General features: G+C 58.9%; 1 protein-coding gene across 4 annotated transcripts in view; it reads left to right on the top strand.

Annotated features, from left to right (window-relative positions):
- COL2A1 (collagen type II alpha 1 chain) overlaps window positions 1–21,558 on the top strand; it is a 63,702-nt gene that overhangs the window by 27,969 nt on the left and 14,175 nt on the right. For all 4 annotated transcript variants that reach the window (XM_048834737.2, XM_048834738.2, XM_075121799.1 and 1 more), the window contains 23 exons: window positions 736–834; window positions 1,743–1,787; window positions 2,045–2,143; window positions 3,275–3,328; window positions 4,632–4,739; window positions 5,194–5,247; window positions 6,038–6,136; window positions 7,479–7,532; window positions 9,015–9,113; window positions 9,597–9,650; window positions 10,302–10,355; window positions 11,061–11,114; window positions 11,820–11,873; window positions 12,481–12,525; window positions 13,408–13,506; window positions 14,288–14,395; window positions 15,139–15,192; window positions 16,656–16,709; window positions 18,243–18,296; window positions 18,760–18,813; window positions 18,985–19,092; window positions 19,967–20,020; window positions 20,789–20,842. In XM_048834737.2, the coding sequence (XP_048690694.1) occupies window positions 736–834; window positions 1,743–1,787; window positions 2,045–2,143; window positions 3,275–3,328; window positions 4,632–4,739; window positions 5,194–5,247; window positions 6,038–6,136; window positions 7,479–7,532; window positions 9,015–9,113; window positions 9,597–9,650; window positions 10,302–10,355; window positions 11,061–11,114; window positions 11,820–11,873; window positions 12,481–12,525; window positions 13,408–13,506; window positions 14,288–14,395; window positions 15,139–15,192; window positions 16,656–16,709; window positions 18,243–18,296; window positions 18,760–18,813; window positions 18,985–19,092; window positions 19,967–20,020; window positions 20,789–20,842 (1,611 nt within the window). The remainder of the gene's footprint in view (window positions 1–735; window positions 835–1,742; window positions 1,788–2,044; window positions 2,144–3,274; window positions 3,329–4,631; window positions 4,740–5,193; window positions 5,248–6,037; window positions 6,137–7,478; window positions 7,533–9,014; window positions 9,114–9,596; window positions 9,651–10,301; window positions 10,356–11,060; window positions 11,115–11,819; window positions 11,874–12,480; window positions 12,526–13,407; window positions 13,507–14,287; window positions 14,396–15,138; window positions 15,193–16,655; window positions 16,710–18,242; window positions 18,297–18,759; window positions 18,814–18,984; window positions 19,093–19,966; window positions 20,021–20,788; window positions 20,843–21,558) is intronic.

Here is a 21,558-nt window from a genome sequence, read left to right as displayed (position 1 = left end):
GACAAGGGCTAGTGCAGGCTCAAGGTATGTGTGGAGGAAGGCTGCGATTTTCCAAAATCTTAGCAATCTTTTCCAAAAACGTAGCGATTTTGGCTGTCTGGCGTGAGATCCCTTAAAGAGGCCTGGGTTTCCGAGGGTGGATCCCTCAGCACGTGTTGGAAATCAGGCTTCTTGAAAGGCGTCTTCAGTTGGGGTCCCCAAAATCACCAGCCGCTTTGGAAAGTCATGGCCCCAAATCCTCCGAAAGAGACAGAAGAAAGACACTCATAAATACTGGTGGTGGGTGGGAGTGGATTCCTTCCTCCATGTGTCCTCTGTAGAAAGGTTCACCGACACACACCGCCCCCTCAGCTGCTGTATCATGAGTGACCAGAGAGACTAGGGAAGTATGTAGACACCCCACTGAGATCAGAGCCACACCATGCCGGGCACTGCACAGACAGACCCTGCCCAGATGAGCTCACAGTCTACATAGACCAAAGGTGGGAGGGGAAAGTGAATTGCACAGGGTCACTCAACCCGGCAGTGTTAGAGGTCAGGCATAGAGGCGTCACCCACTACGCCACACTACCTCTCCCGTTTACAGGCTGTTCCACTTTTAACTGGAAAGAGCATCTAGCCCCATCCACATGGAAGCCTCCCAGGCCAGGGTGGTTCAAACAGGATGGCATTTAGGCATTGCCTCTCCGCTGTGGGATTCTGTTCTCTTTATCCCTTTTCCTTTTCCCTTCGCAGGGGGAAGCTGGCCCCACTGGTGCTCGTGGCCCTGAGGGTGCTCAAGGCCCCAGAGGTGAATCTGGCACTCCTGGCTCCCCCGGACCTTCAGGGGCACCGGTAAGTAACTGGCCCCTTTCTGCCACGGCAGAGGGGCTGCCTAGCCGGGGGGGGGCTCTTGTCCTTAATTGCCCCCAAGCCTTTGGGGAGGGATAAGGGCTATAATCACAGAGAAAGGAGAAAGACCACCCAGGTGATGAGTTATCTGAAGAACCCCTGTCCCTCAGGAGCGCAGGGTCCCCGCCCAATTTAACACCTCCAAATACGACCCCCTTCTGGTCTCGTATCTCTTCTCCTGCCCCAGTCAGCCAGCCTCATTTGGCCTCACGCCCACTCCCACCATGAGTGATACAGGGAGTATTAACCTCATTTTACCAGTGGGGAAACTGAGGCACGCTGGACTTGAAGGTCCAGATCCTCAAAGGTATTTAGGCCCCTAGTTCCCACCCAAATCAAAGGAGTTAGGGGCCTAGCTGACTGGCACAAGGTGACACAGGAAGAGCACTATCCACTAGACCATCCTTCCTCCTCCTCCGTTAGCATCCCTGAGCTCTTCCCCCTGCATTGTGGCAGGAGCCACCACTCCCGCCAGCAGCCGTGCCTGGTCAATTGGAATCTAGATCCAGCTTCCTTTCCTAGCGGGTTCCATTACCGGAACTGTCCCTCCAGGGTCTCGATATATCTTTAACCCTGCCTTTCCCCTGCTGCAGCTGCAGCCTGTCAGGGCTTGCGCCGGCCCCTCCAGCTGTTAGTCTGATTGATACCTGTCACTGCAGGGCATTAGCCTTAGTCACAGCCCTCTTACCCTTTCCCCAGATGGGGATTTGTTGAGTAATTCTCCCCCTGCTGAATTTGCTCCTGTTTCTTTGGTGGAATCTACAACAGCTCCCCTCGAGACCCCATAGGACCTCCCTGGCCCACTGGCAAGGGATTTGCTAGTCGCTCATTGATCTTCTCCTTGCTTCTAGGGTAACCCTGGAACTGACGGCATCCCTGGCGCTAAAGGATCAGCTGTGAGTAGGACTTGACCTTGACGCCCAAGGGGAAGTGGGGAATTCAGTGGGGGTGGACGGAGCCTGCAACAACAAAGGAGGGGGGTTCAAGTTGCCTTGGCCCAGCTCAGCAGGTACATCCGCCCCTGCCGTGGGAATTAATGCTGCATGGACGTGCTGAGCCAAGGGATGTGGTGGATTCTCGGCTGCAGGGCGAGGGGACGGCCGGACCCTTCGCTTGTACCTCCTAACCACCGCCTCCTCTGTGCTGTCAACAGGGTGCTCCTGGAATTGCGGGTGCCCCCGGGTTCCCTGGGCCACGTGGGCCTCCCGGGCCTCAAGGTGCAACTGGGCCTCTGGGTCCCAAAGGTCAGACGGTAAGAACCTGGGGGAGCAGGTCTGTAGCAGGGGACGTGTTTGTAGAGCGCAAAGAAATGCCGCGTCCCCCTTCCATACACCACAGTCTCCCCACCCCGAAACCACAGCCTGTCCCTGGTGCCGACCCCCCCCATGCCACAGCCTCCCCCCGGTGCCAATCCCTGCCATAACACAGCCTCCCCCCGGTGCCGACTCCCCCATTCCATAGCCTCCCCTCGGTGCCGACCCCCCCATGCCACAGCCTCCCCCTGGTGTCGACTCCTCCCACACCGCAGCCTGCCCCCAGTGCCGACCCCCCCCATGCCACAGCCTCCCCCCGGTGCCGACCCCCCCACACCACAGCCTCCCCCTGGAGTTGACTCCTCCCACGCCATAGCCTCCCCCCGGTGCTGACCCCCATGCCACAGCCTGCCCCCGGTGCCAACCCCCCCCATGCCACAGCCTCCCCCTGGTGTCGACTCCTCCCACGCCACAGCCTCCCCCCGGTGCTGACCCCACCATGCCACAGCCTCTCCCCAGTGCTGACCCCCACCCACGCCACAGCCTCCCCCGTTGCCGACCCCCCCCACGCCACAGCCTCCGCCCGGTGCCAACCCCCCCATGCCACAGCCTCCCCCCGGTGCCGACCCCCCCCCATGCCACAGCCTCCCCCTGGTGTCAACTCCTCCCATGCCACAGCGTCCCCCTGGTGCTGACACCTCCCTCCCCCACCGACACCACAGCCTTCCCCCAGTGCCCACCCCTGCCGATGCCACAGCCTCTCCCAGGTGCTGACCTCCCGCCCCCGATGCCACAGCCTCCCCTGGGCCACATTCTCCTCCCAGTACCACCTTCCCCTCTCATATACCGCAGACTCCACCACTGCTCGTGATGCCGCTTACCCTTCCCTTTGCCACAAATTCTGTCCTGGGCTGCTGTTCCAGGCCATGTGCCCCAAATCCCCCTCCCCCTGCCATGTGCCCCGGGGAAAGGGATCAGCGTACGCCATCGGATATTTCAGGGTGTGCAAACACCGCTCCCTTGGAAATCCACCCTCGAGCGGCATTCACGGCCTGCGGAGACGTACCTGGAGGAGTGTGTGGGCACTGGTCCCATGGGACGATGAGTGAGAGCTCTCTCTTTCTCTGCAGGGAGACCCTGGCATTGCAGGCTTCAAAGGCGAACAAGGCCCCAAAGGTGAATCGGTGAGTATCCAGCTCGAATGTGATCTACGGTCTGACGAAATCCTGTGATTTATAGTCATGGGCCATCCAGCACGAACCCAGCGGTGGGCAGGTGTGCCCTTGCAGACGCCCCTTGGATGTAACCCTCCAGCACACGCCCGCAGGGTCCTCTGGGCAGGACTCTCAGGCGCTGAGCACAGAATGACAACCTTCTCCTCCCAAGCCCTAGGCCCTTACAGCAATGTACAGGATACGTCCTGACCTAGTCTCTCCAGTAGACACACGGTTAACGTAGTGAGTAACAGATACTGCCCCAAAGACCTGATGGCCTAACTAGTGCGGGAGGAAAGAGAGAGGGAACGTGTTGCCTAAAGTCACCAGCAGAGCCCTAAATCCAGATCTTCTGAGTTCCAGTCCAGTGCTCTAGCCGCTAGGCTGCCCTGCCTCCCCAGGGTGTAGTTTAAATCCCATCCTTTGACTGTGCTGGGGTAGCCCTCATTCCCCCATGCACCTGTTCCCTGCTTCACGGCACGCTTGGCAGAAGAGAGAGTCTCTCCCGCAGTTAATGAGCCTTTTCCCCTAACTGGCCCCTTGGCTAGCAAGCCCTGCCGGGCCCTCGCGCTGAGCTCACGGAAGGGAAACAATAGCCACCCTGTTGCATTTAGCCTCTGCCTCCCAGAACTTCTCCGCTAGGCCAAGAACATTCTCTCACCGCTCCATTAACCAGCCTGAATACAATGGGGCCAGATCCTCTGCTGGTGTAAATCAGCTCAGCTCTGACTTCTGAGGAGCTACAGCTGATTTACACCAACACAGGATCTGGCCCACCCTGCAGGACCCTTGTGCTGATGGGCGGTCACAAACAGTTGAGAACTGCATTGTGCTCCTGTTTACATCTCCCAGAGAGAGGCAATGGCCTGAGAGGTGGATCTGGCCAGGGTTCCTTCTACGTCGCTATTATTAAACAGCTCTGAGAGGCTCTGTCTGAGATCACGGCCTCATGGCGCTAGGGGCTGTACAGGCAGTCCCTGCCATGGGGAGCTTGCAGTCGAAGTGAACCAGACAGAGGTTAGTAGAGGAAATGGATGCAACTTGCCCAAAGTCACACAGCAGAGCTGGGAATAGGATCCTAGTCGCTTGGCTCCGAGGACCAGGCCCCACCCACTAGACCACGCTGCCTGCCTGCAATGCACATGCCTCAGCTGGTATGTGATAGAGGCCATGTACCACAGTGGCTGGCGCAGGAAGGTCCCTCACACTGTCCTATGCGGCGGGCGAGAGGACGAGGAAGCCTAATGCATGCTCTCCTTGTGTCCCCCCACAGGGCCCCGCAGGGCCACAGGGAGCACCCGGCCCGGCTGGCGAAGAAGGCAAGAGAGGTGGCCGTGGTGAGCCCGGTGCTGCTGGGCCTGTTGGACCCCCCGGAGAGAGAGTAAGTGCCATCAGCATCATGCTTCCATGCTGGAGACATCACCATGCTTGGCAGCCTGGCAAGGGACAGAAAGCCGGTGACAAGCCACCGTGGCACGAGCCCTGGGATACATGGGGCAACGGCTCTGGTAGCAGGATCCCCAGGAGCCGGGGTGTAAAGGCCACCCGGAGGGGTGAGCTGCAGGATTGGCAGCCCCTGTGATGTGAGCCCATCATGGTGCAAGCCCCCGGCATTCATGGCGTGTCCGCCACATGGGATTCGCAGTGTAACACCCACCCCAGGGCGAGCCCTGGGACTCCCAATTCAGAGTGAGCTCAGCTACAGGTGTGTGGCTTGGGGTGGGGACTGCTGAGATCATCCATCTCCTTGGCCTGTACAGTGCCGGGAAACTAGTGGAGGGAGCATAGTGGTACCTAATACCTTGATGCCACCCTTGTCGTCTCCTCCTTCCTAGGGCTCTCCTGGAAATCGTGGCTTCCCAGGTCAGGATGGTCTCGCTGGGCCCAAGGTGAGTGAAATCACTGCCCCTGTTCAATGAGCAGAATATGGGGGTAGCAAATGATCTAGGGGTCACCTGCCATAGACTCAGCCTAGGCATCTTACTGTCCTGGGTGGAATTTATAGGCAGAGGAACATCCCCTGCCCTGGGGTCTGATGCAATCCACCCAGGAGGAGGGCCGCTCGACCGTCTGCATGACTCCTCGGATCAGCTCGGCAACATCTGCCCCCAGAACCGTTCCTGAGCAAAAATAAGATGCCCCTAATATAAGGCACTGCACTCTATCCGGAAAGAGCCAACTTCCTGCCCTCTCTGAGCGCCCAGCTGTGGTTTATATATGTCCCTTTTTTCCCAGCATGCCTTGCCCCCAGGTGGGATGGCCACAGGGCTGCCCCGGTGGACTCCATTTCCCAGCCTGCCCTGCTCTCCTGGTTCTGAAGTAGAGGCTGAGAGGAGAGGGGGTTGGAGACTACAGGGATAGTATGAGATCAGTCCATTGCCCATGTCTCCTGTCTCCCAAGTACCTTTTGAGGCTAGATGGGGCTGGCTCAGAGGAGTTCCCATCCCAGTCCCCAAAGAGCCAGTGCACCTTTTTATAGGGATCGACCCAACGCACAGCAGCCTTAGTCTCGGTGATTTCAGCGGGAGCCAGATTGGGGCCCATAGCAATGACACGCTAAGGCCTCTTTCGTCAGCCTAGCCTGTCCCCAGCCAGACTGGTTGTGGTGCAGCCTCCTGCCCCTGGGTGCCCCCTAGAACTGGGTTGGCTAACGTGTATGTCTTCCTTATCCCCGGACAGGGTGCCCCTGGCGAGCGTGGTCCTGCTGGCCTTGGGGGGCCTAAAGGAGCCACTGGTGATCCTGGACGTCCCGGAGAACCCGGCCTGCCTGGCGCGAGGGTGAGAATGAAGGGGAGATGGCATCAGCTCCCAGCCAAGCTTGGCCTTGACAACTGGGACTGAAAGGGTTAAAATGTTTAGAGAAAGCAACGTTATTTGGGGTGGGGGAGCAGAAATGGAACCCCAACTTCCCATGCATCTCATAAGAACATAAGACTGGCCATTCTGGGTCAGACCAAAGGTCCCTCCGGCCCAGTATCCTGTCTACTGACAGTGGCCAATGCCAGGTGCCCCAGAGGGAGTGAACCTAACAGGTAAGGATCTAGTGATCTCTCTCCTGCCATCCATCTCCACCCTCTGACAAACATGCCTCCAGAGAACCCAAGGCATCACTCTGCTAGTGACCCACCCACAGGGCTGGCGTGCGGTGCTGCCAAGAACGCCAGCTGTTTGCACTTCAGCCAGAGTCTAGGCAGGAGACGGCACGCGGGTACCCGTGAGGGAACCACTGCCTGTCAATGGGCCTGAATAAGACTTCTGGGGGGCTGGGTGGAGGGGGTGTCGAGAGCTGGGTTTCGGTGCCGGCCCCCTGCCCCTTGCAGATGCACAGCCACGTTTCCAGCATTGGGTATTGCAGGTATTGTCAAAACCAGGAGGCGCCTGTCACTGGAATCCCAGAGCTCTGGATGGACCTTTTCCCTTTGCTAGCCAGCGGTTTATCACCCATGTCCCATCTCCTGCACATGGAGCTCTCTCGAGGCACCAGCAGGTGTCACTAACCACAACAGCCCGGGCGCCCCTGGGGTGCACTCCCCTCTGAGCCTTTGGCAGGTGGTAATAAGGGAATGTGCAGCCCTGCAGCCCAGCAACAGGGGGCATTCCAAGAGCGCTGAGCCCTCCCTGCCAGACCCCAGGGTAACTGGCTGCTGCTGGAGTCCCCTGGCTGGTGACGTGACCCCGTGAGGCTGAACCATATAGGGGCAGATCCTCAGAAGGACACTGAATACTGTATTCAAAGCATCCAGCCCCAATGACTCCCCATTGAGAATCACACTCCTCCCCTTCCCCGCAGTGGGGATCATTCCCGTGCCTGGGCTCCTCTAGGCTCCGCTCTTTTTCTTTGCATTCCAGTAGCACCCAGAGGCCCTAACGGATCAGGGCCCCCATGGTGCCAGGCGCTGCAGACACACAGCGAGAGACGGTCCCTGCCCCAGCGGAGATCAGGGCCCTGTTGTGTAGTGTGCAGCAGAGGTGTCCCCTTCTCCAAAGACACGGGAGAACTGACCAGCTGTTTCAATGTCTCCTGAGTGCTGGCAAACAAACAGGAACAACCAGCACAGAGCAGGGCTAGTGCAGGGACCCACAGGAAAGTCCTAACTCCCTGCCTCCTCCTTTCCATCAGGGTCTCACTGGGCGCCCTGGTGATGCTGGTCCTCAAGGCAAAGTCGGTCCTTCTGTAAGTGAGACTCCTCTTCCTTCCTGGGTTGGGCTCTGAGGGGCACTGAATTAAGGTAGTGCTGAATTTGGGGAAGAGGCTAGGAGGTGGCTTCTGAGTTTTGGGAGGTACTAGGCGGGCTCTTAGTTTTTGGGTGTATATATTGGACTTTGGGGGTATTGAGTGAGTGTTGAGATTTGGGGGGTACTGGGTGGGGGCTGTGATTTTGAGGGTACTGGGGGGTGCTGAGATTTGGGGAGTACTGGGTGGGGGCTGAAATTTGGGGGGATATTTGGGGGGCACTGATATTTGGGGGTAGTGGGTGGGGGCTGTGATTTGGGGGTATATTAGAGAGTGGCTATGATTGGGGGGATATTGGGTGGGCACTGAGATTTGGTAGGGGATATTGGGTGGGTGCTGTGCTTTGTGGGGTGCTGGGTGGGGGCTGTGATTGGGGAGGGGATATTGGGTGGGTGCTGTGTGGGGGCTGTGATTGGGGTGGGGATATTGGGTGGGTGCTGTGCTTGGGGGGTGCTGGGTGGGGGCTGTGATTGGGGTGGAGATATTGGGTGGGTGCTGTGTGGGGGCTGTGATTGGGGTGGGGATATTGGGTGGGTGCTGGGTGGGGGCTGTGATTGGGGTGGGGATATTGGGTGGGTGCTGGGTGGGGGCTGTGATTGGGGAGGGGATATTAGGTGGGTGCTGGGTGGGGGCTGTGATTGGGGTGGGGATATTGGGTGGGTGCTGTGCTTGGGGGGTGCTGGGTGGGGGCTGTGATTGGGGTGGGGATATTGGGTGGGTGCTGTGCTTTGGGGGCTGCTGGGTGGGGGCTGTGATTGGGGAGGGGATATTAGGTGGGTGCTGGGTGGGGGCTGTGATTGGGGTGGGGATATTGGGTGGGTGCTGTGCTTGGGGGGTGCTGGGTGGGGGCTGTGATTGGGGTGGGGATATTGGGTGGGTGCTGTGCTTTGGGGGCTGCTGGGTGGGGGCTGTGATTGGGGAGGGGATATTAGGTGGGTGCTGGGTGGGGGCTGTGATTGGGGTGGGGATATTGGGTGGGTGCTGGGTGGGGGCTGTGATTGGGGTGGGGATATTGGGTGGGTGCTGTGCTTTGGGCAGTGCTGGGGGGGGCGCAGATATTTTGGGGCAAGAAGCACTAATCCATGTGTTTTTGTGCCACGTGCTAGCAGGCGTGTTCCAGGGGAGCGTGGCGGAGTGGTGGGTGATCATGGCACTTTCAGAATGCCCCTGGCAATGTGCTCCCCTCCTGGGACAGGGCAGTGCCTCGTAGCGCCAAAAACAGCACAGCCTCAACTCAGCGCTTTGCCGGGGGGAACGAAGCCCCCAGCCTTTGGCATCGTTGGCGCCTGAGCCTTGCGTGCAGAACGCAACAGTTGATGGGACACCCAGCGCTTTTGCCCAGACTAGGCTGCACGTGGGGGCTGATCAGAGCTCAAGAGGGAGATCATCCACTAACGTGCCAACCTCTGTGCCTCCCTGCAGGGTGCCCCTGGTGAGGACGGTCGCCCTGGCCCGCCAGGCCCACAAGGTGCTCGCGGGCAGCCTGGCGTCATGGGTTTCCCAGGGCCAAAAGGTGCTAACGTAAGTACACGTTCCTGAAGTGGTACCCCCCCCATACCCCCCTCCCGCCAGACAGCGTGGGCCAAGGGACAGCACCCCAGTGAGGCCGTGGGGGATGGAGAATCTTGCAGTGGCAGTGCGTCCCCCCCCGCAGTCCATCTCTGCAGTCCATATACCCATGTACAGCCCTGCGCCGGGGTAGAGCTTCGCCACTGAGCGGGCATCGGGCAAAGGAGGAATGAGAGGCCCGAAGCAAAGGACCCTGGGACATCCCCCAGTTGGCGCCAACATGTCCAGGTGCCCCATGGAGCTGCCGTTTCTTCAGCTCAGCCAGAGCGGAGCCAGGACTAGGCTAGCCCCAGCTCCATGGACCCCATTTGTATCACTCCCGCTGATGTCAGTCTGGACAGCTGCTGCTAGCGGAGGTGACCTGCCACATCCCCGAGCCTGTTCTGGTCACATCAGAGCCTCGTTCACCGCGCCGTGTGTTCTCTTTCCTCCTAGGGCGAGGCTGGTAAAGCTGGAGAGAAGGGATTGCCCGGCGCTCCTGGTCTGAGAGTAAGTGGATATATCTTCCCCGCCCCTCTCTATTACAACACAGGCTGACACCCCATGGAGAGATCCCAGCCCCTCCCTGCAGGCAGCCACGCCCAGAATCAGACTCTGGCCAGGGGGCAAGGCAGGATTGCTCCCCTTTGCACTTTTAACAGAAGGCTCTCCAGTCTAGCTTCAAATATCCCCCACCACAGGGTTCCCTGCACTGCTCCTGGGAGATTCCCTCCCAGTTTTGCTCCTGGCTCCCAGAGATCTTGTTTTAGGAGGGTCACTTAATCAATGTGTGACAAAGGCAGCATTGGGAGCCCCGTTGTACAGATGGAAACAGGGCCAGATAGATTAAGTGACTCAGCCGGGCCGAGCCAGGAATTGAACTCAGCACCTTTCTCTCTCAAGGAGCAGCGTTTTGATTTTTCAGAATTCGGTGGGTGCACCAAAGCCCTAGTGATATGGGGCCCAGGTGAGAGCCCAGCTGGATGGACGGACAGCTGGATAAATGGACAGATAGACGGAGAAATCTACTGCTGCCTAGTCCGTTGCAACAGGAGCAGAGAAAGATTGCAAGGTCCCGGGAGGGAATTTTAAAAGCACAGCAGTCTGGTAGCTAAAAAGGGCTCACTGATCAATGCCCTGGGGGGTTTCTTTTCCCTCTAGGGTCTTCCTGGCAAAGATGGTGAGACAGGAGCTTCCGGCCCCCCCGGACCTTCCGTGAGTACTTGCTGCTAGAAGGAAATCAGCGAGGCTGGTCTCTCTAGCCACAATACAGAGATGGACCCGGGCAGGATGGCTGACCCATAGGCCTGCTGGTCACAGAGACTGGGATTTCTTTCCTGGAGAGCAAGCCAGACTGGGAGACCCCATTACACTAGATTGGGGGATCTGCCCCTTTCCCAGTTCCAAACTGGGAGACCCTGCCCCTTGCCCAGTTACCCCAGACTGGGGGACCCTGCTCCTTTACCAGATTGGAGGATCGTTTCCCAGTTCACCCAGACTGGGGGTCTTGCCTCTTTCCCAGTTCCCCATACTGGGACCCTATACCACGCCTGGTCCGTGAGTTGCCAGTCCACACTTCACCCAATAACGGGTGGATGGATGCTGAGCGGAATCCGGTTGCAATGTAGAACCCACATGTAGCCACCAGAGGGCGCTCTGGGTTTAATTCTTTTTGCCAGAGCCTGGCTGCTCTAACATAGGGGAACCTGGTTTAGAGAACAAATCAAAGAAAAACAAACCAGGCCCGTCACAGATATCCGACTTCAAGGGCTACCACACAGGGTGGGTGTCCTGGATGACGTGTCCAGTCCCATCACGGGCACCGTAGCCCTGTCCTATCACTGTCCTCCCCATTGGGCCCTAAATCTGGGGTCAGGACCGGATGTAGTTTATGCCCACAGTTCTCCCTTCCTTCTGCAGGGGCCTGCTGGAGAGAGGGGTGAGCAGGGCTCGCCAGGTCCTTCTGGCTTCCAGGTGAGTAGGAGCGATGCCTTTTAACCCTTTTGCAGTGTGGGGTCGGGGCAGTCCTGTAAATACCTGCACCCCGAGCTCCATCCCCCTAAACAACCAGGAGCTCTGGCCTGCTCAGTGTATCTCTGTTGGAGGCTGTAGACTCAGGCATCAGCCCTAGTGCCAGCAGGCTGGCTGCTTCCAGGAGCGGGTGCCCCATGTGCCAGATCCAGAATCCCAGCTGGGCCCTTTTGTTACCCAACACGTGCTCTGAACATGCCCCACACAGCCCAGAGACTGAGGATGTGTCTACACTGCACACTAAGCCTGGGCTGTGACTCAGGTTTGAGCCCAAGCCCCCCGTTCCATCTACACGCAAATCAGTCGGACTCAGGGCAGGAAGCACCCGGATCCTAGGACCCTGCTCGGGGGTGTGGGTCAGAGCCCAAGTCCCGCTGTGAATCGAGGCCCTGTCATTTTGCAGTGTGGATGCAGCTCAAGCCACAGACCCAAGTCAGAAGGTCTGCATAGTGCGGATGTGTTAGCATGGCTCTGAGACCCGGCCCTAGCAATTGCAAACCCGGGTTTACAGTGCAGTATGGATGCTCAAGCGCAGGCTTGGAAACACTGAGTCCACAAGCCCGGGGCCCACAGACCTGGGTTTCCAATGCAGCGTGGACGTGAGCAACCAACGATCATGGCTAACCTCTCTGCACTGCTTCCTTTCAGGGACTCCCCGGCCCCCCAGGTCCTCCAGGCGAAGGTGGCAAGCCAGGAGATCAGGTGAGTTCAGACTCCATCCCAGAGCCTCCTTAGCGCCTCACTGCAGGCCATGAACAGAGCTGCCATGCGAGCTGGCAGCTGAGTTCCCTTTGCAAGGAGGAGGCTTCCCCTGGGGTTCAGTCCCCTGGTGCCGGCGCTGAGTCAGGGAGGTTCAGCCCACCTAGCTCAAGCCACCATGCGGGGAAACGCCTGAGTCACTGAAGAAGCCTGATGATCACTAAACTTGGGGCTCTGTCAGACTCAGCATGCTGCCCTCCCGCCCTGATCTAGGGTTTCCTGGGCCACCTCAGGAGCGAGACAGTGCGTGCAATGCACCAGGCCCAGACTGGACCCCTCGCACCACCCGAAAGTTGCTAGTCAGAAACAACCCTCGCTCGCACATTGCTGCTGATTTGCACGTCCGCCCAGTCTGAGTCAAATGACAGCCAGAGCCTCCCGCAGGGCGAACTGACCCCACCGCACCTGGGGAGAGCGGGCCCTGCTGTAGGTCTGTTCCCATCTTCTCTCTGGACGGGGTGGTGCGTCTCTGGCTAGGGAAGGAGCTCTCTTGCCTAGGAGCCTCCCTCTTGGACTGTAACTGCCGTCTCCCCCTTCTTGCTCTCCATAGGGCGTCCCTGGCGAAGCTGGCACCCCAGGCCTCGTGGGTCCCCGAGTAAGTATTGTCCGTCCTCTGGGTCGCAGAGCAGGAAGCTCAGCAGCTGGGTTATTGTTATTTATTAGGTGTTACAGCAGCGCCTAGGGGCCCCTGTCCTGGACCAGGAGCCCATCGTGCTAGGTGCTTTATTAGATATATTACAGTAGTGCCCCCTGTTGTGCTAGGTGCTGTACATTATTATTGCTACATATTCTATGTATTACGGTATCACTGCAGAGCCTTACTCATGGAACAGGGCCTTATGGTGCTAGGTGCTGTACATTAGTTATTAGGTGTATTACGGTAGTGCCCAGGAGCCCTAGTCATGGAACAGGGCTGCATGGTGCTAGGTGCTGTATATTAGTTATTAGGTGTGTTACAGTAGTGCCCAGGAGCCCCTGTCCTGGACCAGGAGCCCATCGCGCTAGGCGCTGTACAAACCCAGAACAAGAAGACTGTGCTGTCGTTCTTGGCCTTGTATCTGCTGCTCATGGTCTCAGCACCCATTGCATCTCCGCTGACATCGCCCCTGAGAGCCCCTTGCACCATTAACCGCCCCCTCCAGGGCACTGGCAGCAAAACAGTCAAAAGCCACCTTTCAGTTTTGGTCTCTCCACTTTTGGGTGCCCTGTTTAACCCCCCGGTATTTCTACAGCGGCTTCCAGGCAATCCCAGAGCATCTAATAGGCAGCCGCTAACATTCACCCAGCGCTGATATGCAGCCACCTCTGGGGTGGAGCGTGGCAGCCACCTGCCGCAGCAGGGCAGCCCCGAGCGACCCTGTTGCAATGGGGCACGATTGCCGAGATGCACAGTGTGATAAAACCGCCAGGGCCCTTTAATTGCCCCTGCCAGTCCCCAGCTGTGACCTCTCCCTAACGGTGTCTCTTTCCATGCCAGGGTGAACGTGGCTTCCCAGGTGAACGTGGCTCTCCAGGTTCACAAGGTCTGCAGGGTGCTCGAGGGCTCCCCGGAACTCCTGGTACCGATGGACCCAAGGTAGGTTCCCTTGTGTAACCCAGGCAGCTCTTTGTCTCTCTCTCGTAGCCGATTCAGTCCTTGTGCTGTGTCCTGGCTGAGAGAACCGGTCCTGTAGCTATGGCATGCGAGGCTCAGGCTTTCCGCTCTAGGGGGCCACGGTTCAATCCCCACCTGGGGTGGCATCGTACCGGTCACCAGGATGAGATCTTGCCCTGGCAAGGGAGCAGGAAAATGGACCTTAGTAAGCTGCAGGCTTTGTGGGCATCATGTTTACAAGGGCCCCAAAGGGCTGGGCCCCTAAGCATCCGGTCTGTCCGATGGGAGAACGTTCCACCAGGGCAGAGCCTTGCATGGCCTGGGACAGAGCAGCCTAGGCTGACTGCTCAGCCTCGCTTGATTGCTATCATAGTGCAGCTCCGTGCACACAAAGAGGGCGTGGCCAATCCTGCCCTGCCTGCATCACCCTGAGCATGGCTTTCCCAGTGCAACTCCTCCCCTATAGCGGCACTTAAAATGTGAGTCGTTATGTCCACCTCATCCTCTCGCTTTGGGACCTTGACTTAGGAAACCGCTGGAGCTACAGTCCAGGGGTTCTCAACTTGGGGCCATGAACGGTGGCAGTGTTGTGACTACTTTCCTTCCCGTTTTGCTGGCGGGGAGGGAGTCCCGGGGAGGTCAGGGGGTAATGTGGAGAATCACTGCTCTAGCCCCCCCAAGCCCAGCGACAGGGGACAGCAGCTCCCTCAGGATCTGGAAACATGCAGCCGCTCAGTGACCTTGCTGTGTTTCTCCACTCTAGGGTGCGACTGGTCCATCCGGCCCTAATGGTGCCCAAGGTCCCCCTGGTCTGCAAGGGATGCCCGGTGAGAGGGGAGCAGCTGGTATTTCTGGACCAAAGGGAGACAGGGTAAGTAGCACCTTCCCCGGGACTTCAGGGGTCAGGCATTGCACAGGGCAGACACACGCAGGGCTGGATTCCCGGTGTGTGAGAGCTATGGAAGACGTAATGATTGCAATGTAGTGATGCTGATTTATAGACGCTGGGAGCTGGCCCCATGGACTTCAATGGAGCTATGGGATCTAGCCATGTTCATGCGAAGAAGGGGGGATATGGGAAAGGGAACCTGCCTACCCAGCACTGAATATATTTGGCCTCAGGGATGTCAACCTTAATGCAGAGAGTTCAGACCCATAGACCAGAGGACACAAGATCAGCGGCTTCCATCAGACCTTTGGAAGCGCTAAGCAATTTCCAGCTGTTGCAGGGGCTTTGGTGAACGTCGGTCCCACCTAGCCCCGACCTGTGGCACGCAATAGCTTGGTCTTCTGTGGGCCGTGATACCTGGGTCTACTTTCGGTTGTTGGGTGTAGAGTGCCGGGTGGTATGGGTGGCCTGTGACACACGGGAGATCAGGCTAGATGATCTGTGGTCCCTGACTCTAAGCATTTCTATCACCTGCGGCAGGTGAAAGACCGTCTGCCAATCAAGCAGTCCAAGCCCCCATTAGTTCTTGATCTATCTCTGGGATCTCTTTGCTGCCCTCTCTGAGCTGATGGGGTGGGGGAGGGTCTCGTGGCCCATTGTTGCCCTGGGATGGTTCGGCCGTACTGGCGGCTGGGTGGTAACTTCCCTCTGATCTCCTCCCACAGGGTGATGTCGGCGAGAAAGGCCCAGAAGGCGCTCCCGGCAAGGACGGTGGAAGAGTAAGTAGAAGGGAAGGCCTCACTCGCTCAGAGTGTCACGGGGACGGAGTGATCATGCAACATCCCAGCCGTCTGCCTGTCGAGCTACGCGAGCAGCTGACCCTGGGGACATACGCTGGAGGGTAGCTTAAAGGTCAGGCAGAGAGCTGCGACGGTGCGGAGACCAGGCAGAGGGCGACAGCGGTCAGGGAACGAGCGGTCACGGTGTAGCGGTCAGAAAGCCCTGCTGGTCAGGAAGAGTAGCGGCAGCGTAGGAATTGCCAGGGAGCTGTCGCAGTCAGGTAGAGTTGTAGAAGTGTTGCAGGGAGGCAGGCAGTAGCCGGGTAGCACGCAGAACGGGAGCAGGGTAGGAGTCCGGCTGTAGCAGTCAGGCAGAGCTGTAGCCATGGAGCTGGCAGAGAGCGGGAGCGGGGTAGGAGTCCGGCTGTAGCAGTCAGGCAGAGCTGTAGCCATGGAGCTGGCAGAGAGCGGGAGCGGGGTAGGAGTCCGGCTGTAGCAGTCAGGCAGAGCTGTAGCCATGGAGCTGGCAGAGAGCGGGAGCCGGGTAGGAGTCCGGCTGTAGCAGTCAGGCAGAGCTGTAGCCATGGAGCTGGCAGAGAGCTGGAGCAGGGTAGGAGTCCGGCTGTAGCAGCATAGCTGGCAGAGAGCAGTAGCTGGGTAGCAGTCACACACAGCTGTAGGAGTACAGCAGACAAGCTGTAGCCGGTTCACGGGCAGGGAGCTGTAGCTGGGTAGCAGTTGGGCTGAAGCCGGGTAGTAGTCAAGCAGAACTGTAGCCTCATTGCAAGCAGAGAGCTGGAGCGGGGTAGGAGTCAGGCTGTAGCAGTCAAGCAGAGCTGTAGCCTCATTGCAAGCAGAGAGCTGGAGCGGGGTAGGAGTCAGGCTGTAGCAGTCAAGCAGAGCTGTAGCCTCATTGCAAGCAGAGAGCTGGAGCGGGGTAGGAGTCAGGCTGTAGCAGTCAAGCAGAGCTGTAGCCTCATTGCAAGCAGAGAGCTGGAGCAGGGTAGGAGTCCGGCTGTAGCAGTCAAGCAGAGCGGTAGCCACGTGCTGGAGCAGGGTAGGAGTCCGGCTGTAGCAGTCAGGCAGAGCTGCAGCCACATAGCTGGCAGAGAGCGGGAGCCGGGTAGGAGTCCGGCTGTAGTCATGTAGCAGTCTAGCACAGTTGTAGCTGCATAGCAGTCAGGCGGAGCTGGAGCTACGTAGCATTCAGGCTGTCGCGGTGTTTGTCAGGCTGTAGCAGGCAGAGGGTTGTTATTACTCCCTTGCTGATTTAAAACTGATCCCCAGGGTTTTGAGGCATGGCGCTCCATGCTGCAGAGAATCCAGCGAACCTGGAAGGTCTGGGTTCAGTCTCTGACACTAACCCAGCCCCGGGCTCACACTGGGCTCTGCCCGGCACACACTGGCAGCAGGTGCTCTTCACAGCCATCTGCTCACCCTCCTCTCCCTCTTCCCTTTCCCAGGGTTTGACAGGTCCGATCGGCCCCCCTGGCCCTTCTGGCCCCAACGGCGAGAAGGTAAGAACCCAGGAACTCTGCATGACGCCTGGCTGGGGGCAGTGGGGCTCAGTGCAATGTGCGGAGGGCATAAAGAGCAACATTCACTGCTCAGACCCCATGGATTTCCCAGCCTCTCGGTGACAAAGGTCTGTGCTCCTCCGTGACTCCCCCCAGGTGTACATAGATCAGGCTGCCGGAGCCAGAGATACTGCAAGAGCTATGGCCCAGCTGGGAGGGTCACTGATCTGTGGGAGGGGCCTTGGCATATGGGCGGGGCTTCAGGGCACAAGCCGAGCCAGTGCCATGTATGGTTGCTAGGCGTCCGGTTTTCGACTAGAACGCCTCGTTGAAAAGGGACCCTGGCGGCTCCGGTCAGCAGCGCAGTGGGGCAGGCAGGCTCCCGTCCCTACCTGGCTCCGCGTGGCTCCCGGAAACGGCGACGTGTCCCTGTGGCCCCTAGGCAGAGGCGTGGCCAGGTGGCTCCACGCACTGCCCCCACACCAAGCACCGGCTCCGTGGCTCCCATTGGCCAGGAACCGCGGCCATTGGGAGTTGCAGGGGTGGCGCCTGCGGGCAGGGGCAGCATGTGGAGCCGCCTGGCCCCTCTGCCTAGGAGGCAGACATGCTGGCTGCTTCCGGGAGCCACCTGAGGTAAGTGCCGCCTGGAGCCTGCACCCCTCACCCCCTCCCACACTCTGAACCCCTCGGCCCCACCCTCCAGCCTGGAGCCCCCTCCTGCACCCAAAACCCCTCATCCCCCACCCAACCCCAGAGCCTGCACCCCTAGGTGGAGCCTTCACCCCCACACTCCCCCCCATACCCCACCCCCTGGCCCTAGCCCTGAGCCCCCTCCCACACCCCAACCCCCTCATCCCCATCCCAGAGCCCCTGCACCCCCAGCTGGAGCCCTCACCCCGCAACCCCCTGTCCCAGTCCTGAGCCCCCTCTCGCACCCCAAACCCCTCATCCCTGACCCCACTCCAGAGCCCACACCCCCAGCCGGAGCCCTCACTCCTCTCACACCCCAACTTCCGCCCCAGCCCAGTGAAAGTGAGCCAGGGTTGGGGAGAGAGAGCAATGGAGGGAGGGGGGGATGGAGTGAGCAGGGGGCGGGGCCTTGGAGAAGGGGCGGGGCAAGTGTGTTCGGTTTTCTGCAATCAGAAATATGGCAACCCTAGTGTCATGGGGAGAACTTTGAGCTGGGGGGTGGGGTGGGGGAGTCCTCAAGTTGGAGTGTGGGAGGGTTATGGGGGAACGAGGGAACGGAAAGGGCTGGGGGAGCGGCTTTGGGAGCATGGGTGTGTCTTGGAGCTGGAGGAGGGGCTTGAGAGGAAGCTCAGGCTGTGGGTGGAGCTTGAGATCTGCGCAGGGCTTTGGGGTCTGGAAAGAGGGTAGGGATGGGGCTGGGCTCAGGCCAAGCAGGGGGTGCAGAATGCGGAAGGTAAACTGAGGCTGTGGAAGCAGGAAGTGCAGAGTCCCACATGATCTACAACCTCTGGCCAGCCATATCCCCCTGACTGCTCTCACATCTCCTTCTTTCTCCCTGTCTAGGGTGAATTGGGTCCCCCAGGCCCATCTGGTGCTGCCGGCGCCCGCGGTGCCCCGGTAAGTGTGATGCCAACAACCTTAGGTCCCCAGACCTTGGTTCACACAATGGGACTGAGCCCCTTGGCCGGGGGGCGGGGTCTGTGCCCCTCTCAATTCAGAGACCACCCCCGGGGAATTCGCCGGCTTCCCCATTCTTGCCAACATTGCTCTGATTGATGGGGATAGCCGCCAGAGGCCCCGCTCATTGTGCTAGGTCAGGGGGGTCGTGACCCCCAGTGCGTGGGGCTCACAAACAGGTGTCAAGAGGTCGAGACCACCTGACTAAATAGGGGTGGGGTGCCAGCTACATGGGAGAAGCTCCTGGGGGGTGTCCCCAAATGGACAAGGTTGAGAACCAGGGTGCTAGATGCTGTACAGACATGGAAGCACAAAGATGCCTCCTGCCCCATAGAGCTTGCTGTCCAGGTTGGGGTGTTTCCTTCCTGGGCCGCCCTTTTAACCCCAGTCCTTTCTGTTTCAGGGTGATCGTGGTGAGCCTGGAGCCCCTGGCCCTGCTGGATTTGCTGGACCTCCCGTGAGTAAAGCCGTGTTTGCTGACCCTTGTCGTCCAGGTTCCCTCTCTATCCCGCCCCTCGATAGCCATGTACCCGTAGTGATGACGGTGTCACATGCCCAGCACCGGGCACCTGTCTCACAGGGAGGCCACATCTCACCCTGGGTGCTTTTTCTTCCCTTCCTGATGCAGGGCGCTGACGGCCAACCCGGCGCTAAAGGTGAACAAGGAGAATCTGGCCAGAAGGGAGACGCTGGGGCCCCGGGTCCACAGGGTTCTTCCGGTGCTCCTGGTCCACAGGTTGGTAAAGCCAAGTCCCGCTCCTCCCTCCATGACCCCACTGGGAAGGCAGCCTGGGAGAGTGGGGGCTGGCCAGAGATGAACCATCCTCAGGAAAAGGGGCCCAAGAAAGGACAGTGCTTTGCTTTGAAAATACTCCGGCCACTTGCAATGGGTCAGAACCTAGGATCTGGGTCACTGATTTACCCCAGCTGAGGGATAAGAGTTTGAAATGGCTGATGCCCCAGTAATCCCTCACCCCGATTTTCCCTTTCATGGAGGAGCCTGGGTTCAGTTTGGAATAAACCCCCAGAACCGGCCCAGGAAAGCGGGGGCTGGATTCCTGCCAGAGGGTCGCCCCTCTCTCTGCAATGACAGTGCCCTATTCCAGGGCGCACGCACACCAGGGAGCAAGGGCGGCAATTTCATTGCAGCCATGAAGCCCTCTGGGAGCTTGGAGGGCTGGAAAATACCCTCTGCTGCGTATCCCCACACACGAGGACTCCCTTCCCTATCCCTAGGGATGTTTGATCCAGGTCAGTTTCCCTCTTTGCCCTCCCTCCCCCCGTCTGATGGGGGAGACCATCATGAAATGCCCCAGCTGTGAAGGGTGCCCTCTAGGAGACATATGGCTGCAGCCAGCAGCACACCCAGCCATGGCAACCACTGCCAGAGGGGACAGAGCTGGGTGCGGGAAGGAAGGCACCACGAGGACAGAGGGAGGGGGTCTCACTAGAGACCATCAAGGTCAGAGGGAGGGTCTGGCTGCTACTCATCTCCAGGCTGTAAGAGAAATACCCGCCCATTGGTACAAAGGACCAGTCCCTTTGCCAAGACCATGGGCTGATTTCCTGCAGTCCATTCGGGATCTAACCTGCTTCTTTTTCCTTCTTAGGGTCCCACTGGTGTGACTGGTCCTAAAGGAGCTCGAGGTGCACAGGGACCCCCTGTAAGTACCATCCAGGTCCTTCAACACCTTGGAGACGGGCACCAAGTGCCAGAGCTCAGCCTGGCTCCCGCCCAAGGGCTGTGCAGCGGGTTCTAATTGGGCCGGTATTGGCCTGCCATGCACGGGCTGAGCAAGGCGGCGGGGAAGCTGAGACAATCACAGCCCAGGCACGGGCGACGGCTGCCGAATGGGCTCCATCCTCCTTGTGCGTGTCAGTGAATTGCAGGCCAGGAGGAAGAACGCCCCCGCCTTGCCACTGGGATGATTTTGAAATGGGTCCAGGGAAAGGGGTGGCTGCATTGGGGCCAGCTTGGCACCTCGCCATGCAGTACAGGCTCCTGCCTGCCAGTGGGCTAGTGGGCTTTGCTCGGTGCTCTGCGGCGCGGGGCCCAGATCCCTGCCAACCGACAAGCCAGGGGACTTTGCTGCATCCCTTGAGTTCTAATGATGCTGGAAGGTTCAGCCCTGGGGGACAGCGAAGGCCTTGCCTGAACTGCCGCTCTGCCCAAGTGTCCGGTAGGGTTAAGCACTTAGTCTGCTTGAAGGACTCGCCCTCCCAAGCTGGCCAGTCATTTGCACCAACACACGGAGCGGGTGCTTTCCCCCCAGCCCCATACTCCATGCACTCCACCCCTCTCTGGGACCAATCCACCCTTCTGGCTCGTAAAGCTCAGACCTGTTAATGGTGGGGAACTGCACCCCTTTCTCCAGAAAGGGCCAGGACTGGGGTGCTCTATTTACCCTTCTGTTTCTCCCCTCCTTATCCAGGGAGCCACCGGATTCCCCGGCGCTGCAGGACGTGTTGGCCCTCCCGGCCCTAACGTAAGTTCAGGAACATCCAGCATCGGTTCCACCTTGGCGGGGCCTATGTTTGGGTTTTGTATGGGAGACGGGACATAAGCCACCCTCTGTCCATGGGAGAGTTAGATGGTCCATTCCCTGGGGCAGTTTTATCCCTCGTGACCGACTGCAGGGTTTCCTGCATTCTCCTCCGAAGCAGCTGGCACTGGTCACTGCAGGAGAACAGAGACTGAGCTGGATGGACCCATTAATCTGACCCAAGCTGGCTGTCCCCGTGTTCCTGGTCTGTTACCGCACCGGCACGTTGCTCCAAAGAGAACAAAGAACGGTGCGTCGAACCAAAAGAGCTTCCCCACATTTCTAACAGATGAACCAGGGAGCTCCCGCCCTTTCATAGTTTTCAGTAACTTTGGGGGCTTTTATTCCCCCCAAAAAATTTCTGCTGTGACCTGATGAGGATCCCTGGTACTTTGTGCTCTCGACAGGTGGAGAGTCTGTCCTACACGATAGGACAGCGTGAGTTTTTCTCTGATAAGGAGATGGATTGACCTCACTTTGAGATGGTTGGCTGTTGCGATGAGATGGGAGGGGAAGGTGCAGGGGCTGGTGAGTCTTCTTGCGGAGAAGGATTCTCTGGGACTCGGATGGCCTATGGCACCTAAGTGCTCTTCGTCGATTGATTAGAAGACAGAATAACTTATTGGCCTTTGCACCAGGGTGAAGAGCATCCCCCATTC

Source organism: Caretta caretta, chromosome 20 (assembly GCF_965140235.1).
Source record: "Caretta caretta isolate rCarCar2 chromosome 20, rCarCar1.hap1, whole genome shotgun sequence".
Classification (NCBI taxonomy): Eukaryota; Metazoa; Chordata; order Testudines; family Cheloniidae; genus Caretta; species Caretta caretta.
Note: the sequence above shows the minus strand (reverse complement) of the source record. Positions and strands in the feature narration are given on the sequence as shown.